The sequence below is a fragment of the Momordica charantia genome, assembly GCF_013281855.1.
Source record: "Momordica charantia cultivar OHB3-1 chromosome 4 unlocalized genomic scaffold, Mcharantia_2.0 BLBB01000004.1, whole genome shotgun sequence".
Classification (NCBI taxonomy): domain Eukaryota; kingdom Viridiplantae; phylum Streptophyta; class Magnoliopsida; order Cucurbitales; family Cucurbitaceae; genus Momordica; species Momordica charantia.
In genome coordinates this window covers 1,520,128-1,539,775 of record NW_028275162.1, presented here as the reverse complement: position 1 = coordinate 1,539,775, position 19,648 = coordinate 1,520,128, and the positions used below count along the sequence as shown (strand labels likewise).

General features: G+C 35.3%; 3 protein-coding genes across 4 annotated transcripts; 2 read left to right on the top strand and 1 right to left on the bottom strand.

The window, feature by feature from the left end:
* Window positions 1–1,657: 1,657 nt before the first annotated feature.
* Window positions 1,658–7,426, top strand: LOC111007733 (protein DETOXIFICATION 40). Its single transcript, XM_088123145.1, has 7 exons — window positions 1,658–2,213; window positions 2,294–2,925; window positions 4,794–4,850; window positions 5,517–5,755; window positions 6,071–6,189; window positions 6,774–6,860; window positions 7,068–7,426. The coding sequence occupies exons 1-7, from the start codon at window positions 1,680–1,682 to the stop codon at window positions 7,128–7,130; spliced, it is 1,731 nt and encodes a 576-aa protein (XP_087979271.1). The 5' UTR covers window positions 1,658–1,679; the 3' UTR covers window positions 7,131–7,426.
* A 2,296-nt stretch (window positions 7,427–9,722) lies between these two features.
* Window positions 9,723–13,004, bottom strand: EMB2394 (Ribosomal protein L6 family). The gene is made up of 3 exons (XM_022280622.2): window positions 12,845–13,004; window positions 10,636–10,944; window positions 9,723–10,169 (listed from the first exon to the last, which is right to left on the bottom strand). Exons 1-3 carry the CDS (start codon window positions 12,877–12,879, stop codon window positions 9,833–9,835), a joined length of 681 nt encoding a protein of 226 aa, XP_022136314.1. The 5' UTR covers window positions 12,880–13,004; the 3' UTR covers window positions 9,723–9,832.
* A 1,192-nt stretch (window positions 13,005–14,196) lies between these two features.
* On the top strand, window positions 14,197–19,169 carry LOC111007805 (glutamate receptor 3.7). Of its 2 annotated transcripts, XM_022280304.2 has the most exons (7): window positions 14,197–14,373; window positions 14,472–14,787; window positions 15,340–16,649; window positions 16,751–17,028; window positions 17,132–17,163; window positions 17,753–18,159; window positions 18,471–19,169. In XM_022280304.2, the coding sequence occupies exons 2-7, from the start codon at window positions 14,535–14,537 to the stop codon at window positions 18,969–18,971; spliced, it is 2,781 nt and encodes a 926-aa protein (XP_022135996.1). In that variant the 5' UTR covers window positions 14,197–14,373; window positions 14,472–14,534; the 3' UTR covers window positions 18,972–19,169. The 2 variants fall into 2 exon arrangements, with proteins under 2 accessions (XP_022135996.1, XP_087978783.1); XM_088122657.1 differs by lacking the exon at window positions 14,197–14,373 and having other exon boundaries at window positions 14,650–14,787; window positions 15,348–16,649.
* The last annotated feature ends 479 nt before the right edge of the window (window positions 19,170–19,648 follow it).

Below are 19,648 nucleotides of genomic sequence, written 5' to 3'. Positions count from 1 at the left end.
TTACCGCCACCACATAATTAAAAAAATTATACAACTTTCAATCAATGGCACATTCTTTTCTAATATTAAGTGTGGACTTTTTTAGTATATTATATTTAAATTTAAATTTGAGTTTGATTTTGATTTTGCTACTTTTAATTATATCGTTTTTATAACTTTAGATTTAATTTCAATTTGCTCCCTATAAATTCAAAAAATTTTATTTGATTCTTGGGGTTTTGTATTAGAAACTAGAAAAATTCGTTCTGATTTTGTCTTGGAATGGTCATGATTTTGTTTTCAAACAAGAAAGACTTGTCAGGGAGGCACACATCCTTGACTCCTCTTCGATATTTCCAAATCCATCATCATTTTGCAACTATGTGGACTATATTATTGTAGCAAGTTCTATCAATATGTTTGATGAAGTCACACATCAGCAATTCCTATAAAAAAATTGTTGAGGGGTAAATTTGGAGGCTAATTAAATCGGATGGTTTAGAATTGACTCGATAGATGGTAAACAAGATAAGGGGTGAAATTTTAGCTTTGCGAATCTGGAGTACGTGGCTACCTACACTAACAGACAGAGAGAATAGACACCAATGTAGTATCTGCTTGCCACACTCCGATGATGAAGTCAAGGAATAAGCTTAAGTTTCGTAAGAGTGAAGAAACATAGTGGGAAATTGTGTGGGATTACGTGTACGTTGAATGGTTACACCTCCTAGTATTTAATGTTGGCATGTGATTATGCTTCAATTTCAAAGAATTGTCTGGCTATGGGTTACTTGGTTGTACCAGTTTTGACCTGATTGTCAAGGTGACTTGCCACATGTAATTTTAGGGGGAGTTTGTATTTTGGAGGCAGCTCTTCCGAAGTGGGCTAATTTGGGCACACTCATGGTGGGATGATTGGTTATGCCGCTTCGAGGCGCTCCGTGGTGGACCGTTGACAAAGCTAGTCGGATGCGTGTTTACGGTGAACTATTGATTGGGTTGACCCGGTCCATATCCATAGTGGCTCTCTACTTGCAAAAGCTATGAGTACTTGATGGATTTGCCAAGTGTGATCGCATCGTCTGCACGGGCATGGTGCGATGGGTCGGCCTATAATGTTCCGTGCTAATGAGTGGCTGAGGACCAAATCGGGAGAACCCGATCTCCCTTGTGACCAAATGTCTTAACAGACTTGTTATTTGCAATTTACCTAACACATGCATGGTAGACCTTACGTCTCGCCCTAGGTCTTTAACCCCTAACAAAGATATAACATTTGGGGTTTATGCTTTAGACTCAATTTGGTAAAGTTTGGTTAAACCTTACTGACCATCCCTAAATTACCAATTTTTAATATCTTTTTAAATCTTTATACATAGCATCAACCAGTCAACAAATAAGGACATACCAATTAACTGCATGTTAAAAGAGAACACTCATTAATTACGACTACAACTTAGTAATAATGACGTAATAATGAGATTGAGGTTTCAGTCGACAACACAACACAATTTCAAACTTTTGATACGAGATTGATTAAAACAGTAAGTTCAAAATATCAATCATTTATTTTGAATTCTGTGACAGTTATTTGTTAAAAAAATTTAAAATTATAACGCAAACCATGACATAATGGTAGAATGGATTTTTCAATGTCAATTAAATTACCCCACAAGTTTTGATTTATTAAAGACCCGAAGATGAAATTCACCCAAGCCGCGAACCAGCCTCTCGCTGCAGCCTCTGCAATCTGTGTCGCAGAGAGAGGGAAATTACAAGGCGGCCCCCGCCGCAGAAGGGAAAAAAAAGAATTCATTTGTCAGAGTGAGGAAGAGGGAAAAAAAAAAGAGAGGAAAAAAAAAAAAAAAAACTTCTTCGTCGGACGACCGAAGATGGGATCTAATCTTCAAGACGGTGCTTACCAAGCGTTGCTGCAGCCGACATCGGAATCGTTGTCGTCTCAATCACTGTTTTCGAATAAGCATGAAGTAAACGACGAGCTTGAAAAAATACTGTCCGACACTCAGTTGCCTGTCGTCCAGCGTTTCAGTCGAGCCACTTGGATCGAGATGAAGCTTCTCTTCTACCTCGCAGCTCCGGCCGTTTTCGTGTACATGGTCAATTATCTCATGTCCATGTCCACCCAAATCTTCGCCGGCCACCTCGGAAATCTCGAGTTCGCCGCCGCATCCCTGGGCAACAATGGCATTCAACTCTTCGCCTACGGTCTCATGGTATGTATAATCTTATATTGTTAAATCAAATTAGCACACGGGTTTTTTTTTTTTTTTCTTTCTGAAATTTCGTCGAACAGTTGGGGATGGGAAGCGCGGTGGAGACGCTATGCGGGCAAGCACACGGGGCCAAGAAGTACGAAATGCTTGGAGTTTATTTACAGAGATCGACAATATTACTAAGCATAACGGGCGTGTTCTTAACAATCATTTATATATTCTCCAAGCCAATCCTGATCCTTCTGGGGGAACCGGCGGACATCGCTGCAGCGGCGGCGGTTTTCGTGTACGGTCTGATTCCGCAAATCTTCGGGTACGCGGTGAACTTCCCGATCCAGAAGTTTCTGCAGGCGCAGAGCATAGTGTTTCCGAGCGCGTACATATCGGCGGGGACGCTGGTGGTGCACCTGGTGCTGAGTTGGGTGGCGGCGTACAAGGCTGGGCTGGGGCTGTTGGGCGTGTCGCTGGTGCTGAGCCTGTCGTGGTGGATAATCGTGGTGGGCCAATTTGTGTACATAGTTAAGAGCGAGAAGTGTAAGGAGACTTGGTCGGGGTTCAGCCCGCAGGCGTTTTCGGGGCTGCTGGGTTTTCTCAAGTTGTCGATTGCGTCGGCGGTGATGCTGTGCTTAGAGACGTGGTATTTCCAAATTTTGGTCTTGCTTGCTGGCTTGCTCGACAACCCTCAGCTCGCTCTCGACTCCCTTTCTGTTTGGTACTTTTCTAACTCTTCACGTTTCTTTCCAAAATACTTTGCTACTTTCCGGAACAAATCTTTTACATTTCTCTTTTAATTGTCAAAATAATGAGGATGAGACAGGTAGTCCCGGGAAGAAGTTAAGAAATTTTTTTGACTCCTTGCTAGTATGGACCAATATTATCTTCGTTATCATTCAATATTTGATAATTATGAGAGAAATGCAAAAAGTAGTCAATTTTTTCAATGACGGTGAGGACAAAGTTTGGTTCTCATCGAGTCAAGTATTTTCTTCCTTCCATTATTTTCTTAAAAGATACATAGCTCCTTTATCAACATAGGTTTTGATCATCGTTGAATGCATTCAAGTGAAAGAAATGCAAAAACAAATAACTTTTTTTAAAAAAGTAATGAACTGTCAATTTTTCAATGACGGAGCATATATGTTCTTATTGGTAAGGTTAAGTATTTTTCTAATTTCTTCTTATAAATAATTTGATAAAATTTAGTTGCTTGCATATTAGTAAATATATTTATAACTATCATTATTCAAATATTGATAGCTAATTATTATAGTTTTTCTTTATTTTTCTATAAACTTTTTAGTAGTGGTAAGTAGAAGTAAGTATTCCCTGAATCTTATCTCACAAAATTAAGTTAAACTGTGAACTTGCTTGATCCATAATTTAAATTTAGCCTCTAATTTAAAATAGAAAAACATGTTACTTTCATTAGATTAATTAGAGATTATATGATGCGATATGGTAACTGAAGTGTTGAAAGTTTGAATAGGTAGATTAATGGTGAGTTTAAAGTTGAAAAAACTATGTGAATTTTTTAAGAAAGTTTTAGCTTCGTCATTAGTTTGTCCACTCGAAAAAATAAATTTGTAATCCTATGGTAGTACCTATCCATCAATATTTCACAAACTGACATACTATTTTATTTGTTTAGATCATTCGTAGGTGTATAGTTCAATAAATAATGAAGAAAAGTAGTAAAACTTTTTAGGACGAGAAAGTTTATCCACCTAACATTTTAATTGTTAGGTCAAGTCATTTAATTTTTAATTAATGTAGCAAACATGCACACGTAAGCAATAGTGATATGACTTAAAAACTCGCGACATAATTGGTTTTTTTTAATGCAAAGAATAAATGATCATAGTTTTGAAAATTTAAAACCAAATTTATACTTTTAAGTTTGGAAAATATTTAATTTATAAAGTTCATGGGAAGAGGAAAATGGCTGGGGCTGACGGGGATGGGATTGGGGACCTGATGTATATATTGTCATTTTGTGATTAAAAAAAAAAGTGGAAGCCATTATTTAATGACTCACTCTCTTGAATTGACATTTTGGAGTGAGATAGACAAATTGAATTGGCTTTTTCGATGGAAATGTAATAGACTATACTTCCCTATTTATAGAGCCGAGGGCATGAGCCCACTAACTTTTTGACAGATAGAAACAGAGACAGCAGATAAGGGGTGAGACAAAAATCTTATTATCATTATTATCATTATTATTAAAAACCTATAAAACATTTACTAGTATTCTGCAATTGTAAGTAGAATATTAGGTAGCTGATGTCTACAAAGCTGAATAATATTTAAGTATTTATCCATCCGTAATAATCTCCTACAAACTATTATTAAAAAATTGAAGACAGAGAATAATTCTTTTTTATTAATAAATAAATATCTAGCTATCTCTCTTTTTCTTTTTTTAATGGTGGTAATTTGTAAATATTTAAATATTATAGGCAAGTCATGTGCGGTGGCTGTTGCCTGTTGGTCGGATGGAAGTTTGGTTTACATCTGAAGAAAGAAAATGTTTGGTTTATTTATTAATTTAATTTTCTTAAATCATGCGGTGATTTGCAGCACGACCATATCTGGATGGGTTTTCATGATCTCGGTCGGCTTCAACGCCGCCGCCAGGTAAATACGGCCTTTACTCTCAGCTAGCGTGTGAAACTTTTTCCCCTTTTGTTATTTATTCCATTTTATTTTTGTTTAATGAAACAGTCTTTTTTTTTATTATTTTGAAAATGTATTGTGAAATCATTATTTTGAAATTAAACTTTAAGATCCCGTTTACTTACTCTCAATCTAATGGAAATCATTCGTAGTGAAAATCAATCGGAATGAGAATGAGAAGAGTAAATAAATTTTTTTACACTTTATTTAATATTATTATTACATTATTTATTATAATAAACTTTCTTTTACGCATTCAATCTAAAATTAAATAATTTTATAATAAAAACAGCCAAATGAGAAAAGGAAAAAGCAACAATAGCATAGTTGAAAAAATAACCTATTGTTTCTCATTTCTAATTTTTTTTAAAAATATAAACATTTTACAACTATATTTATCTTTTATTGTTTCTCATTTTTTTTAGAAATATTCTTAAAAATTTTGAAAACAATAAAAACCAAGTTTTTCATTTCTAATTTGTTATAAATCATAAATAAAAAGGATGTTGTACCATTTTAAATTTATGGAAGTTAGGATTATGTAATTTATTTTTTTATTAAAAATGAACATAAATATTACCCAACGAGTTCTGAATTTTTTTTTTCTTTTTTTTTTTTCATTTGCAGTGTGAGAGTGAGCAACGAACTGGGAAGCGGGCATCCCAAATCGGCGGCATTTTCTGTGGTGGTGGTGACAGTCATCGCCTTCATCATCTCTGCAATCTGCGCTTTAATTGTATTGGCACTCCGCAACGTCATCAGCTACGCGTTCACAGAAGGTGCCGACGTGGCCGCCGCCGTGTCGGATCTGTGCCCTCTTCTTGCTCTTACCCTCCTTCTCAACGGGATCCAGCCTGTCTTATCTGGTATTTCACACCTCTATAAATTAAACAAAAACATATATCAACACTTCTCACAGAACTCTATCTTTAATAAACATTTCGTTTTTAATTTTATTTTTTTGTAATATTGGATTTTTTTCCTTCAATTTTTATGGTTTTTGACGTCTCTTAAAAATATATTTGAAAAAAATAAAATTTGAAAAAAATAAAATTTGAAAAAAAAATCAAAATATTCAACATATTACAACTCGATTTTTAAAATATAAAAAAATAAAATATTATCAAATGAAACTCGAATTTCATTTCTCTTTTTCCTTTATTAAATATGTTAATACGAAGGTGTGGCGGTTGGGTGCGGGTGGCAAGCTTTCGTGGCCTATGTAAACATCGGCTGCTATTATGTGGTTGGAGTTCCCTTAGGTGCCGTCCTTGGCCTTTATTTCAAATTTGGTGCCAAGGTATTATATTCGAAGCTAAGTTCAATTGTTATTCTATAGGTTTAATTTCATTAAATTTGAATAAGTGGGGTGACTTTTACGACTTCCATATAATATTTACTCAATTTTTTTTTTAAACTTTACTAATTTCAACAAAAATCAAGCCTAAACAAATTAACAACGGACCATTGAATAAATTTTCTTAATCTCATCAATTTCATGCAATTGAGCCATAATTTTATCTTTCTTTTAAAAATAAATAAATAAGATTTTGTATGTTATTCACGTGGTTTAATAAACTATAAAAATGGTAACATTTGTCTACATCTAGAGTTGAAAATCGAAAGTAAAAATGGATTCACTTGTCAAGTTGAATAATAAAAAGTTGATTTTTCTCTTATTTAACTAATTTAAATTGCTTTAGTCATTAATTAGAATTTATAGAACATGAATGCACTATTTTTTAATATTATTACTCAATTCAAATAGAAATTGATAATTAACTTGTTACAATTTTGCTAAAGATATTATTTAGAATTTAGTGATAGTTTGGTATTTATTTTGAAATTTAATTACAATTTAGTATGGTGTAATTTTATGTGCAGGGTATATGGATTGGGATGATAGGTGGAACTTTCATGCAGACGGCCATTTTGGTATGGGTGACATTTCGAACGAATTGGCATAAAGAGGTAAGAAAAATATCAAATTAAAATTGATAATTTGCAGGTGCTAATTAAAAATTTCAATCTGATTTGAATAACTCAATTTATCTCCATGTAAAAATATATATTGCAATTAGTATTGTATTCTACACTTTGGAAAAAAAGACTTAAATAATGTATCCTATTAGGGCTGGGGGGAAGGAAAAATAACAGCAGTTTTGGGTGAAATTGCAGGTGGAAGAAGCAGTCAAAAGGTTAAACAAGTGGGATGACAAGAAAGAAATTACTTTGGAGTGAGTTGCAACAACGAATTATTGGTCAAAAAAGGGTAAAAATTTGAAGTGCAACATTGAAGACGTGTGAATTGAAGTTTCATAATTGAATAGAGCATCGCCTCGGTCTCATTAAAAGAGAGAAAATCTCAGATTAATGAATAGAGATGTTTAATTTCTTTTTTTTTCCTTTTAATATTAATAGGTAGGTAATTTTGATACAATTATTATTTTCTTTTTTGAAATTTGAACTTTCAAGTAAACAAATTTAACTATACTGATTATTATTAGCGATGGTTATAATTATGAGGTATTTTACTATGTTAGTGATTGATTCTAGGATCTCTAGTTAGAAAGTTGGATATATAATTAAAAAATTAAAAATGTTAGGTTTGTGTTTCTTTTTAAGAGAGATTTTTACTTAAGTAACTTGACTGCTTGCGACATACCATGCCATGTAAGGATGTGTAACAAAAAAAGAAAAAGAGAGAGAACAACAAAAGAAGTAAGAGAGAAACTCTAATAATAACTATTGAATTAAGAATTGTTACAAGTATTTATAAAAAAAAAAAATAACTGACAACTAACCCACTGTTTAGATCCCTACGCTTCAAAATTTCTTTATCCAACATCACAACTCCACTAAGTCACTAACCTACAAATTCTCTTAAGATACATATTCACTCATATTTTTTTAGTACAACATGTGACGGTAGAGGATCAAACTCACAACTTATTAGTTGAAGATATATGTCAATTACCGCTGAACTATACTCGTTTTGGCTCATTCACTTCTTAGTTTATTCACTACTTAGTTAACTTTAACTCTCAAGCATAACTCTTAAAAACGTGAAAATACTAGTTAAAAAATAAATTTACACATGTTTGCACTAATTCTTAACACGACCCTTTCTTATAGAAATGAACTAGGTTTTAAGAGATGATTTAGTGATATAAGAATTTTTGAAGCATTATTTTTGGAATAGGTATGGAAAGTTATAATATTTTAAAATTAGTAATATTTTAAAAAAAAATCCCTAATTCTAGATAGGGATGTATATGAAAAAAGCTCCAAATTTTTTATTAACCATTCTCATCAGCGCAATAGTCCGTGCGGCTCGACTCGAGTATAAATATTCCTTTCCCGCCGAGAACACGTATGGACCTGCATTTCATCTTCATTTTCGCACTCATTTCCATGGTCCTTCGAATTAATCTGAAATTGGACCTATATGAAGATCCATTCTCTGCTCTTCTCGTTGAAGATTGTGAGCTCAAGAAACTGCCATGAGATAGATTAGAAACACGACCTACTCCGTAAGTAATACTGAACCTTGTGGTTCTCTACTTGGTGAATTTGTAATTCCGTTCGATATTTGGTTCTCTCTTTTGCTTGTTTCATATTGTCGCTGTTTCATTTACTTCGATTATGTTCCTTGGCAATTCCCCTGGTTTTCTACTCGGTGAACTTGTATTTTCATTCGACATTTGGTTCTCATTTTGCTCGTTTTCACATTGTTGCTGCTTCTTTTTTACTCTGATTGTGTTCCTTGGCGATTCTTCTTTCTTCGTAGCTCTGCATTTCGTTTGGTATGGTTACCTCTTCTATTTGTTTGTTTCATCTCGTTAACTTCCGTTTGTTCTATTTCGTTTGTCTGCCAAAACATGTTTCCTCGTTTGAATTCACGTTTTCGATTTCTTCTTCTGCACATTGCTATTTGTTTTTGCTACGATTTGTCCGGAGTGAAATATCTGCTCTGTGCTTTATCATTCTTGCTTCTTTCGATGCTCTTTGACGCTGATTCATTTTGTTGTTTTATGTTTTTTTTTTCCTTCTTCTTTGGATCGCTTCCCTGCATGATTTCCTTCCTGTTGTGTGTGCTTTTTTTTGAAACGAGCGACGCAGAAAATGTAAAATGGACGGTTAATTCTAACGACTGAGGGGAAACGAGGAAGAATATGAATACCTACTGCTTGAGCTTCATTTTTTTTTAATCCTGATTCCTTCTATTATCTTCATATTCGTGTTACTGCTCGAGCGTTGGTTCTTTTGATCCTGAGTTTTTCACGGCAATGACAGATGTAAATATTCTGCATGATGTTCAAAGTGAAAATGTGAAATTTCTTGAAGCAAAAGTGAAAAAGAATAAGATTGCTAATCTTGTTTTCATGCTTTCTGTTAGGTAAACGGTTTGTAATCTCTGCAATTGCAGTTCATGAAAAACTATAGTTTGTTAAATAGGTTTTACACTTGAAATTTCATCTAGTTCTGCCAAAGTTTAATCCGGATAGAGTTATAACTACATTTTAGAGATGCTATTCACGTTCGATGACTGTCAATATGCAGGTAGGAGAGGCGGATACGATGGCTACCACAAATCGCTTCATAATAGGTGCGTACCTCCTTGCACATGCACACATCATAAATGAAATTTACAAGTCTGCAGTGTTCAATTCTTATCACACGCATACACAGCACGGGAAGAAAGTTGTGTCCAAGATAAATAGGCAAGTAAAAACTGGATGATCTTTCATCACCATTTTCCCAACTGTTAAAAATGTGGTTGGAACTGATAAGTAATGATGATGTTAACTGAAAATTTACCAAGAAAAGGGAGGAAAAAAGACGAACTCTTATAAATTATGATGCCAATAATCCTTTCTGATACTAGAAAGACATGCAAATATCCCAAAAACAGAGAGAAACAAATAATGAATAACGAAGCATCACTTCTTCTTCCCTGCTTTCCCCTCCTTTCTTCTGACAACTTCATCAGCATATTTCACTCCTTTACCCTTATACGGTTCCGGGGGTCTCCATTGTCTAATAGAAGCGGCAAACTGACCAATGGCACATTTATCATATCCACTAACCGTGATTCTGGTGTTTTCTTCCACCTTTACTTGAAGACCGTCAGGAATGGCCATTCTAACTGGATGAGAGAACCCGAGATTTAATACCAAGTCTTTTCCTTCTAACATTGCTCGATAACCAACACCGACCAACTGAAGTTTCTTCTCAAACCCCCTGGATACTCCTACCACCATATTATCTGTAAGCGTCCTGAGTAGATCAATTGAAATGGTCATATTCAGAATGGCTACATTTGGTAAGAGAAAAAACATTTTACTCTTTTCCCATCATTCAACTTTATTTCAAATGACTGAGCACAGCAGCTGGTTGTTTGCAGTGACAACATGAAGTCATCTTGGATTTTTCAGAATTTGAAGAGAGATTAATTGGTTTCTTTCCAGCCGTCCACAAATAATCATTAAAAAGGAGCAAATATCTAGAGTTGGCCACTCCACAAGTATTTTCATCCATACTAGTATTTCAATAATTATTGACTAAAAAGTGATCAACTTGATTACAGAAGCAAGTACTCTTTTGAAGCTGATAGTAAAGTAGGGCAGCTACATAGGAGGCAAAAAAAATTGGCAAAGATACGTAAAAACGGAATGACCCATGTGAAGTAAAACTTAAGAGGAAGAGACAAAATCATAGAATATTAAATCCATGATGAGATTACCTGAAAAGCCCATGCATTTGCTTGGCTCTTCTTGTCTCCACTGCCTTCTTAACCCTTAAGATCCCAGAATCTTCCCTCTCAATCTTCACTTCTCTTGGATAAAGTATTGAGAGCTCTCCCAAAGGACCCTTAACTTTCAAATCCTGGCCCTGCAGTGCGATGATTACATTGGATGGCACTTGAATAGGTTGCTTCCCTATTCGTGATTCCTTGCATTCTATAGTCTTCCTCAAGAGACCAATGTGACATACAGGCATTGTAGAAACAGAGAATCCATTTTTCTCTCCCAAAAATGTAGACCGAAAATTGCTGAGCCACAATGAGGAAATGGTTTCAAATTTTAGAATGTTTGCTTTTAGAAAAGGAAAGATCAAATTACAAACAACCACGACCTACAATGAACAAATCTAGGCTGCTCAAGTTTCTGTATCAAACCATTCCCTACATTAAAGAAATTGAAACAAGAGTAGACAAAAGAAATATAGACAAATAAAATTGATATCTTTTTTTTTTTTCTTTCCCCATATCAGACACATAACACAAGTCCTCAACAGTATAAATATCATATCCCCCATGTCCTTGGAACAAATTCAAACCCACAATGGTGTTCTCTTATTCTTTATTTTTTAGTCATAAGATTCCTATTGCAGGGAGCTCAACCTATTCTTATACATTATCCAAGGCCAAGCTTGATGCACTCTATAAGCTTACTTGAGCCCATAACATTAGGGGCATCTCTATTAAACACAATTTGGCGCATTAAAAGAGTGGAGAAAGAACTCCCAATAGACCCACGCCCACCCCATGTTCAGGAAACGTCCATCATTCTACTTTCCTTATAACTCTCCAAGTGCAAGGAGCCCAATATATACAAGAAATGGGAGGATAATGTTACAAGAATAACCCTGCGACTAGAGATTACATTAAAGAAATTGAAAAAACAGGATAAAGCACTCCAACCCTCTCTATATAGACCAAGAAAATACCATCAATCCTCCCCAACTGACAAAATAAGATTACCATTCTTTTCATAATTAACCTTAAAAGTAAGATTAACTAGTTCACTGTACTGTTTAGATCATTTCCCCCTTTTAATTTTTCTTCCCTCCCCCACTAAGAATTGGTGTTAAATACACCCTTTGTTTCTTAAGTAGTTAATTAGACCCAAGTTGAATCTTTAACTTGATAATTGAGATCCACCGCAATTAAACTTGGAAGCTTGTTCTCTAGGGGAGAGGCCAAAACTATAAAGGTATTCTTACACCCTTTCATTTTGACCAAGATCATTTCCAAGGCTGATTAACTCTTCACTTAACTACCATTATTGAAATAATAGGTTGCAATAAATAGTCCTATATAACTAAATATATTTGAATTCAAGAATCCAGATTCATCTCTGGATCCCCTTGATGCAAAATGAAACAAATAATTCACAGACGCATATATTGCATTAGTACTACTGCTATGGGCTTCTAAGAAAAGTAGAAAGCTAGAATTATTGAAGTTCAAGGTTAGTTCACAAAGTCTTGGTGGCTAAATACCTGAAATAATTTCTTCCTGAAGCTTTAACAAAAAATACAGACATATCCGAATCATAATTACAAAAATGGAGACATAACCTCCCAATCAGCCCATGATGTTCAAGAAACCCTCCAATTGGCTTGAATATTGTAATTAAAAAAATTAATTTTTTTTTTAATTTTCCTAGTATTAATAAATCATCTAGAAACGTAGAGGGGCTCTCTCAAAAGTTCACTATGGCGTAGAAAGAAGTCCTCAGAGTACGTTAAGTTCTTTCCAAACAAATAGCTTTGAACTGTAGCCACCAATAATCTCCAGAAAAGCTACCTCATATCAAGAAACCCAAAAACTTAGCTCTGTGTTCACGACAACGAAATAAACACATCTTGGAAGCCCCAGATTCATGGAAATGTGCACTAAGATGAAAATATGGGGAAAAAGGAACGCTTCCCTGTCCATTATGGGCTATTCAATATAGCAAAATCTCTAATCCAATTACTAAAGAAATTCACACTCCATAATGGAATATGTAATAGCAGAGCGTCTCCATGGTTAGAAAAGGAACCCAATCAAAGACAAAGTTCCGAGCTTGCTCAGAAAATATAATAAATTACAAGTCCACCAACAGTTGATACTAAGATATTTGAACCTAGAAAGACAATACTGTGAACTAATTTAGGGCTTTTACCTGGTTTGGAATGGGATGGTTAGCGTGGAAGCCATAGCCTATCCCAGTGAAGAATTCAAATTAATGGTCTGCTACGAGAGGAGAGCATGCTATCCGAAAAAATTTGTCATCCGCTTCGAGCGATCTAAAATGACGAAAACAACCTTTCTGGCTAATGAAACCTCGATACTACCCCTGTTTCGTGGTGCTGTCTTTTTTTGGTTAAATCTTATTTTCAGTTTTTTTATATTTATTTTATTTTAAGCTTTGTCTTTTAAAATTTTTTAATGGGTTAAATTCGCATATTTTTAAATATAACAATAGATTTATGATCTTACAGATATGGTAAACTTTTAAAATTTGTGTACCATTATTTATATATTTTTACATGATTTTCTTTCTAGCCTCACTTGTCAATCATATTTATATACATTAGCTTATCATTAGAGACAAAGTGAGCATAGCTCACCGATAATTGAAGATGAAATAATATATATATATATATATATAAATAAAAGATGAAAGACGAAAGTGTAAAAGTGAGGATGCCCCAACATGGAAATTTTTTAAAACCACGTTTCAAAAGGGTATTCAAAACAACCTTAGATCCCTCGCGTAAAAACGTATCTATACTTTTACTGTAGTAACAGTGTAATCTTTAACTTTAGTTTGTAACAATTTAGTTCGTGTATTTTCAAATTGACAACAATTTAGTCTTTGAACTTTAATATTTAATAATTTAATCCCTATTAGTTAAAAATTTATAATAATTTAGTTCCTCGTGTGAAAGATCTTACTAAAATTAAATGTCGATTTTTATCGTATCATCTTTATAATTTATAAACATACGTGGTTTTTTATAGATTTATCGGTCTACGTATATAAGAAACTCAATAAAAAAATTTATGATATGATTAAATCATTACAAACTTTAAATCATATACTAAAAAAGGGGATAGTTTCTTTTAACATAGGCTGATTGCGTGTTGGATGGGATTGGAGTATAAGTGCTTCTAATGTGAGGCAGGAGCCAATAGGAAATTCATGTATCAGAGAATAAAGACGGCCCGGTCCTCTTTTTTCTTCTGAGATTGAGACGGCTCGGTCTTAAGCTTAACCTTTTTCTTTTTACATAATAATAAAGATTTCATGTCATGTGAAGGGTGTTAATGGAATAACGCGGTTATAGTAATGCCATGAAATGAGATGCACATGCTGCTTTTAGTTTTCACTTTTCTTTTAAATAATCTAATTTTGGATGTATGTAAATATGAACTCTCGAAATTTCTCTCTTTGACTTCACTTGACTTACCCTCCATCTGAGCTCTGATGATCAATTTTTTTTGTTAATCATCTGTACTTTTCCCATTCATTTATATTGTTTTTTTACTTTTTTTCCTTTTTCTCTTTCTTTTCGTTTCCACGTCGTGCAAGTTGCGTATACTTTGTGACATATGTTGCTTTGAATAGTCTTTGTTTCTTACTTCTTTCCACAATCATTATCCCAAACCGGGAAGTGGGCAGTTCCCTGAGGTTGAAACAGAGCTGAGGTACTTGTAGTCGTAATTGCTATTGGGAATGGGAATCTGAACGAACATCTCTGGATTATTTACTAAATTTGTTGTTTTTCTTTTCTCCCGATCATAAGAAACCCCGCAGTGGAGCAAATCTTCTGAACCAAGTGCTTGGGTGGTTCATATGCTTCTATATTATGAGAAAGTTTGCAGCTCTAGCGCTGCGGACTTTGGTATGGCTGCTTCTCACTGGTCCGATCTGGTGCCAAAAGCCTGCCGTAAATATTGGTGCGGTTTTTACTTTCAATTCCGTTATTGGTAGAGCTGCAAAGCCAGCCATGGAAGCAGCAATCTCCCACATAAACGCGGACCCCAAAATTTTGGATGGGACACAGCTGAAGTTGCTGATGGAGGACGCTAATTGCAGTGGCTTCTTGGGCACCGTTGGAGGTATTTACCCTCTCTCTCTCCCCTCTCTTTCTATTTACTGTTCCTTTGCTTCATTTTTAAGCTGCCTATCGGCGGCTCCTGTTCGAAGAATAGTTCCATCTCCTGTTTATTTACTACCAAGCTCTCTGAGACTGAGTTGCTCTGGTTTAACCCAAGCTTGCTCTTCCACATTTTCTTTTGGATTCTGTTATCCGTACTCATTCATGGCGGAGTCGAGAACAAAAAGAGGGCACCTTCCAATTTAAAGTCTTTTTCTCTAACGTAGATAATTGTCCTATCTTTATAAACCCATAATCATCCCCTTCCCTAATCAACGTGGAACTTTGTTTGCGATAACCTTACAAATCCAAGGTAATAATCAGGTACTCCAGTTATATTTTAATAATTCATCTTTTTCTTTAGGCGTCTGATAGCCGATGGCAAGGAAATAATGATCTCATACCTTAATATTTTGGAAATTTACATAAAAACAGCCGAAGATGAATAAAATTCTGGTTAATCTTTATTTCATGATTCTGTCCATCTCCACGCTCCCCTTCTCCGTGGGGGTAGCTTTGCAGGTACTGGAGAAAGAGGTTGTGGCCATCATTGGCCCACAGTCCTCTGTGGTGGCTCATGTGATTTCTCAGATCGTTAATGGTCTACAAGTTCCTCAAGTATCATATGGTGCCACTGATCCATCATTATCAAGTCTTCAACTCCCCTTTTTCCTTCGAACTGCTTTAAGTGACTCGTACCAAATGGCTGCCGTGGCTGACTTGATTGTTTATTATGGGTGGAAAGAGGTCATCGCTATATATTTGGATGATGATTATGGGAGAAATGGAATATCTTCCTTAGGTGATGAACTTCAGAAGAAAATGTGTCGTATTTCTCATCAATTTGCCTTGCCTTCTCTGGCTAATCTAAGTCAGATCACGGAGGCACTTAATAATTCTAAATTGCTTGGTCCACGCGTTTATGTCGTTCATGTAGGCCCTGACCCGCAATTAAGAATCTTCAAAATCGCCCAGAAGCTTGATATGATGACCAGCAATTACGTTTGGTTTGCGACTGATTGGCTTGCTGCTACTTTAGATTCCTTTTCGCCAACCAATAGTGCTTCACTTGATATCCTTCATGGGGTAGTTGGGCTACGCCCTCATACTCCAGATTCTGAAGGAAAAAGGGCTTTGGCCGATTCTGTGATGAATGTTTATGGACTCTATGCTTATGATTCGGTATGGGTTGTTGCCAGGGCAGTCGACAAGTTTCTCAAAGAAAATGGCAACATCACGTTTTCGTCCCAAGGTAAAGTATTTGGCTCCAGTGCAAGTGGAATTCAACTGGGAAAGCTTAAAGTTTTTGATGGCGGAAGTGATCTGCTTAGGATTATTATGGGAACAAATTTCACTGGTTTAAGTGGTCGAATTCAGTTTGATGCAGACAGAAATATTATCAATGGTAGCTATGATGTCATTAATATTGACTCAAAGGGATTTCATACAGTAGGTTATTGGTCTAATTACTCGGGGCTATTGGTTTCACCTCCAGAAGATTTGACATTGAAGCAAGAGGATTATTCTCGCTTAAATCAGAAAATTGAGAGTGTGGTTTGGCCTGGTGGAAAGACAGAAACACCACGCGGTTGGGTGATTGCGGATGCTGGAAGACCCCTCAGAATCGCGTTCCCAAAAAGAGAAAGCTTTGTTGATTTTGTTACTCAATTGAACAACAGCAATGTAGTTCGAGGATACACTATTGATGTTTTCAAAGAAGCCCTCAAGTTTATTCCATATGATGTCCCTTACGAATTTGTGCCTTTCGGGGATGGTCGAGCCAATCCCAATTATGATGAACTTGTTCAGTCGGTTGCCGATCATGTGAGTATGAGTAGAATGTTATTCATTTGAACTTTCTGAACTCCAACTGCGATTAACATGTATTGTAATGGCTTGCTAATTTTGAAAATTTCTGGTGCTAGGTGTTTGATGCAGCTGTCGGGGACATTGCTATTGTTACCAACCGTACAAAGATTGTTGATTTTTCTCAACCATATACCACTACTGGGCTAATCATAGTTGCCCCAGTTGAAGATTCAAAATCAAGTGCTTGGGTTTTTCTTAGACCATTTACAGTGGAGATGTGGTGTGTAACTGCAGCTTCTTTTGTGATTATTGGGATTGTTATTTGGATTCTCGAGCACCGAATCAACGACCATTTTCGCGGTCCTCCAAAGAGGCAGATTATCACAATGTGTCTGTAAGCCTTTTGTGGATTCCCTCACAGTGCTCTTGCCATTCTTTTGTTTCTTTTTCAAGAAGAATTTGAGGTTATACGTAACAATCGTTGTTGTGTGTTGCAGGTTCAGCTTTTCAACTCTGTTCAAGGCAAATCGTAAGTCTATTACTTTAAAGCCCTCCCCCTTAAATTTCTTTTCTTTTCCTTTTTTGATTTCGGTAATTTGGATTTCAAATCAACTGCTTCTCTAATGCCCTTTTGTCTCAAATGTTGTTTATTAGAATTCATACATTGAACATAAAACTCTCTTAAGATCATGGTGCGAAATGCATGACATTAAGAGGAAGCATAATATCAACCGGAAGAATTTCAATATAAGCGAATCAAAAACTTCTAATCTGCATCAGTTATACTTGAAAAATATTTGGAAAGGAGGCCTTCGTTGAGAAGTCTCAAGTTTATTGATTGTTAATTAATCGGTTGAAAGGATTTTGCATTTTTGCATTCTATGGTAGTACACTGACACATTAGAGAGATGATGAGAACCAAATCTTTTAGCAAGTTGTTTAGTATAGCTTACCCGAACGAACCTTGAATTTTCTTTTTTGGGTTTTGTTTCGAAATTTTATGGTTCTTTCAGATCTTTCGTTAAAGAGAGAGAAGAATGATCCATATTATCCTTTCATATCTTCTCTAAACTTCCGTTAAATTTGATCATATTGTGCCTTCATCGTTGAATAAACAGAAGAAGCAACAATTAGCCCACTTTCACGACTGGTGATGTTGGTGTGGCTCTTCCTATTGTTGGTAATAACGTCAAGCTACACGGCAAGTTTGACATCAATCCTAACCATTCAGCAACTTCCTTCGTCGATAACTGGAATTGATGACTTGATTGCAAGTAACTTGCCAATAGGATATCAGGTAGGTTCTTTCGCTTACAGCTATCTGACAGACAGCCTTTTCATACCACGTTCCAGACTCGTGATGCTCTACACCCCAGAGGATTACGAGAGAGCGCTCCGGGTCGGGCCAAAAGGAGGCGGTGTAGCAGCGATCATCGATGAACTTCCATATGTGGAGCTGTTTCTGTCGAATACAAAAGAATTTGGAATGATCGGGCAACCTTTTACCAGGAGCGGATGGGGATTTGTGAGTATCATCTATTTTTGATGCGTTCATTCGTAATATATGCATTAACATTACACACTGTTTATAACCATATATTAACAAATGCCTTATTTATGCAATTTGATGCTTATGCTATCAAGATAACATTAACTAAAATTTGTTAATTTTCTTCCGAGTAAATGACAAAGCGAAACAATTTAATGGAGATCGGATAGCAAAAGTGGAAATTTATCTTTCTTGCACATCTTCAAGTTAACTAATATTATTAGAAACAATGACCATGGCTAATCTTCATACTGCTCACATATTTCTCCTTGTTATCTGTATAATAGGCTTTTCAGCGAGAATCTCGACTTGCAGTTGATATGTCGACGGCAATTTTGAGGCTTTCTGAGAGTGGAAAGCTTCAAGAGCTACATGACTCCTGGTTCTGTAAGCTCGGTTGTCCTGGTGAGCGGAGAGGAAAATCAGAGCCAGACCAACTTCACTTGATCAGCTTCTGGGGTTTGTATTTGCTTTGTGGAATCATTTCTGTTGCCGCACTTTTCGTGTTTCTTCTATTATTAGTTCGCCAGTATATCCGCTACAAACGACATCGTCGTCATTTTGAGGAAACTACGCCATCTCCCATTACATCACACACTAGCTGTACTCGGTCCATTCAAAGCTTTATAAGCTTTATTGACGAGAAGGAAGAAGCCATCAAGAACTTGTTTCGAGGGTCACATGGTGGTACTCAAAATGGAGACAACCTCCAGAAACATTCTCGAGAGGCTGTGAATAAGATTGATCCAGAGGTACAGATGGGGACCTCGAGTATGAATCAAAGATGAATCGCTTTTGCTTGCCATTTGTTTCTCGTTCTCCATTAGTTTTAGATGGACTTCATGGTGCGTACATGTACATATGTAATCCCATCTATATCACTAAAATAGTAGCATGGTACATATCTTGCATAGTGTACCTTAATTGGTCTAAGCATCTAAGAAATTAAATGACATTAATAACTACTTTGGGCCATTTTTGTTCTAGATTTTCTGTGTTACTAGACGAAGAAAATCGATTAAAGACAGATTACCATATTATACATATACAGTTTTAATTTTTTTGCATTTAATCTTGGTCAAATTAAGAAAAATAAAAGTGATTTTGAGAAAACTTTGTCTGATCACTATTTTGGTTTTTTTGACTTCGAATTCTTTTCGTTTTTATACTGATAATAGTTTTTTGGTTTTTTTTCTCTTTTTTCTCAAACAATAGAAAACCAAATTGATAACAGTTTTTAGTTTAAAACCAAATCTTTATTTTCTATAATTGTTTTTGGTGTTCTGGTTTATATAAAGTTAAAAGTGAGAAAATTAGAAAAATTACAGCGAAAATATGTTAGAGAGAAGTGAGAGTGATAGTCATAGAGTAAATGAGAGACAAAGAATAAAAAAATAAAATAAAAAGAAGAGAGCGAGATAAAAGTTAGAGATATCTTGTTTTAAGTGTAAAGATGAAATTTGAA

What these genes read in the sequence shown, in the direction of transcription:
- LOC111007733 (XM_088123145.1), top strand. Translation starts at nt 1,680, where the DNA reads ATGAAATTCACCCAAGCCGCGAACCAGCCTCTCGCTGCAGCCTCTGCA. An exon ending in TCTTCGCCTACGGTCTCATG is followed by an intron (nt 2,214 to 2,293) that starts GTATGTATAATC and finishes TTCGTCGAACAG; the next exon opens with TTGGGGATGGGAAGCGCGGT. An exon ending in CTCGACTCCCTTTCTGTTTG is followed by an intron (nt 2,926 to 4,793) that starts GTACTTTTCTAA and finishes GGTGATTTGCAG; the next exon opens with CACGACCATATCTGGATGGG.
- EMB2394 (XM_022280622.2), bottom strand. Translation starts at nt 12,879, where the DNA reads ATGGCTTCCACGCTAACCATCCCATTCCAAACCAG. An exon ending in ACCATCCCATTCCAAACCAG is followed by an intron (nt 10,945 to 12,844) that starts GTAAAAGCCCTA and finishes ATTGTGGCTCAG; the next exon opens with CAATTTTCGGTCTACATTTT. An exon ending in CAAATGCATGGGCTTTTCAG is followed by an intron (nt 10,170 to 10,635) that starts GTAATCTCATCA and finishes TGATCTACTCAG; the next exon opens with GACGCTTACAGATAATATGG.
- LOC111007805 (XM_022280304.2), top strand. Translation starts at nt 14,535, where the DNA reads ATGAGAAAGTTTGCAGCTCTAGCGCTGCGGACTTTGGTATGGCTGCTT. An exon ending in TTCAGTCGGTTGCCGATCAT is followed by an intron (nt 16,650 to 16,750) that starts GTGAGTATGAGT and finishes TTCTGGTGCTAG; the next exon opens with GTGTTTGATGCAGCTGTCGG. An exon ending in CCAGGAGCGGATGGGGATTT is followed by an intron (nt 18,160 to 18,470) that starts GTGAGTATCATC and finishes TCTGTATAATAG; the next exon opens with GCTTTTCAGCGAGAATCTCG.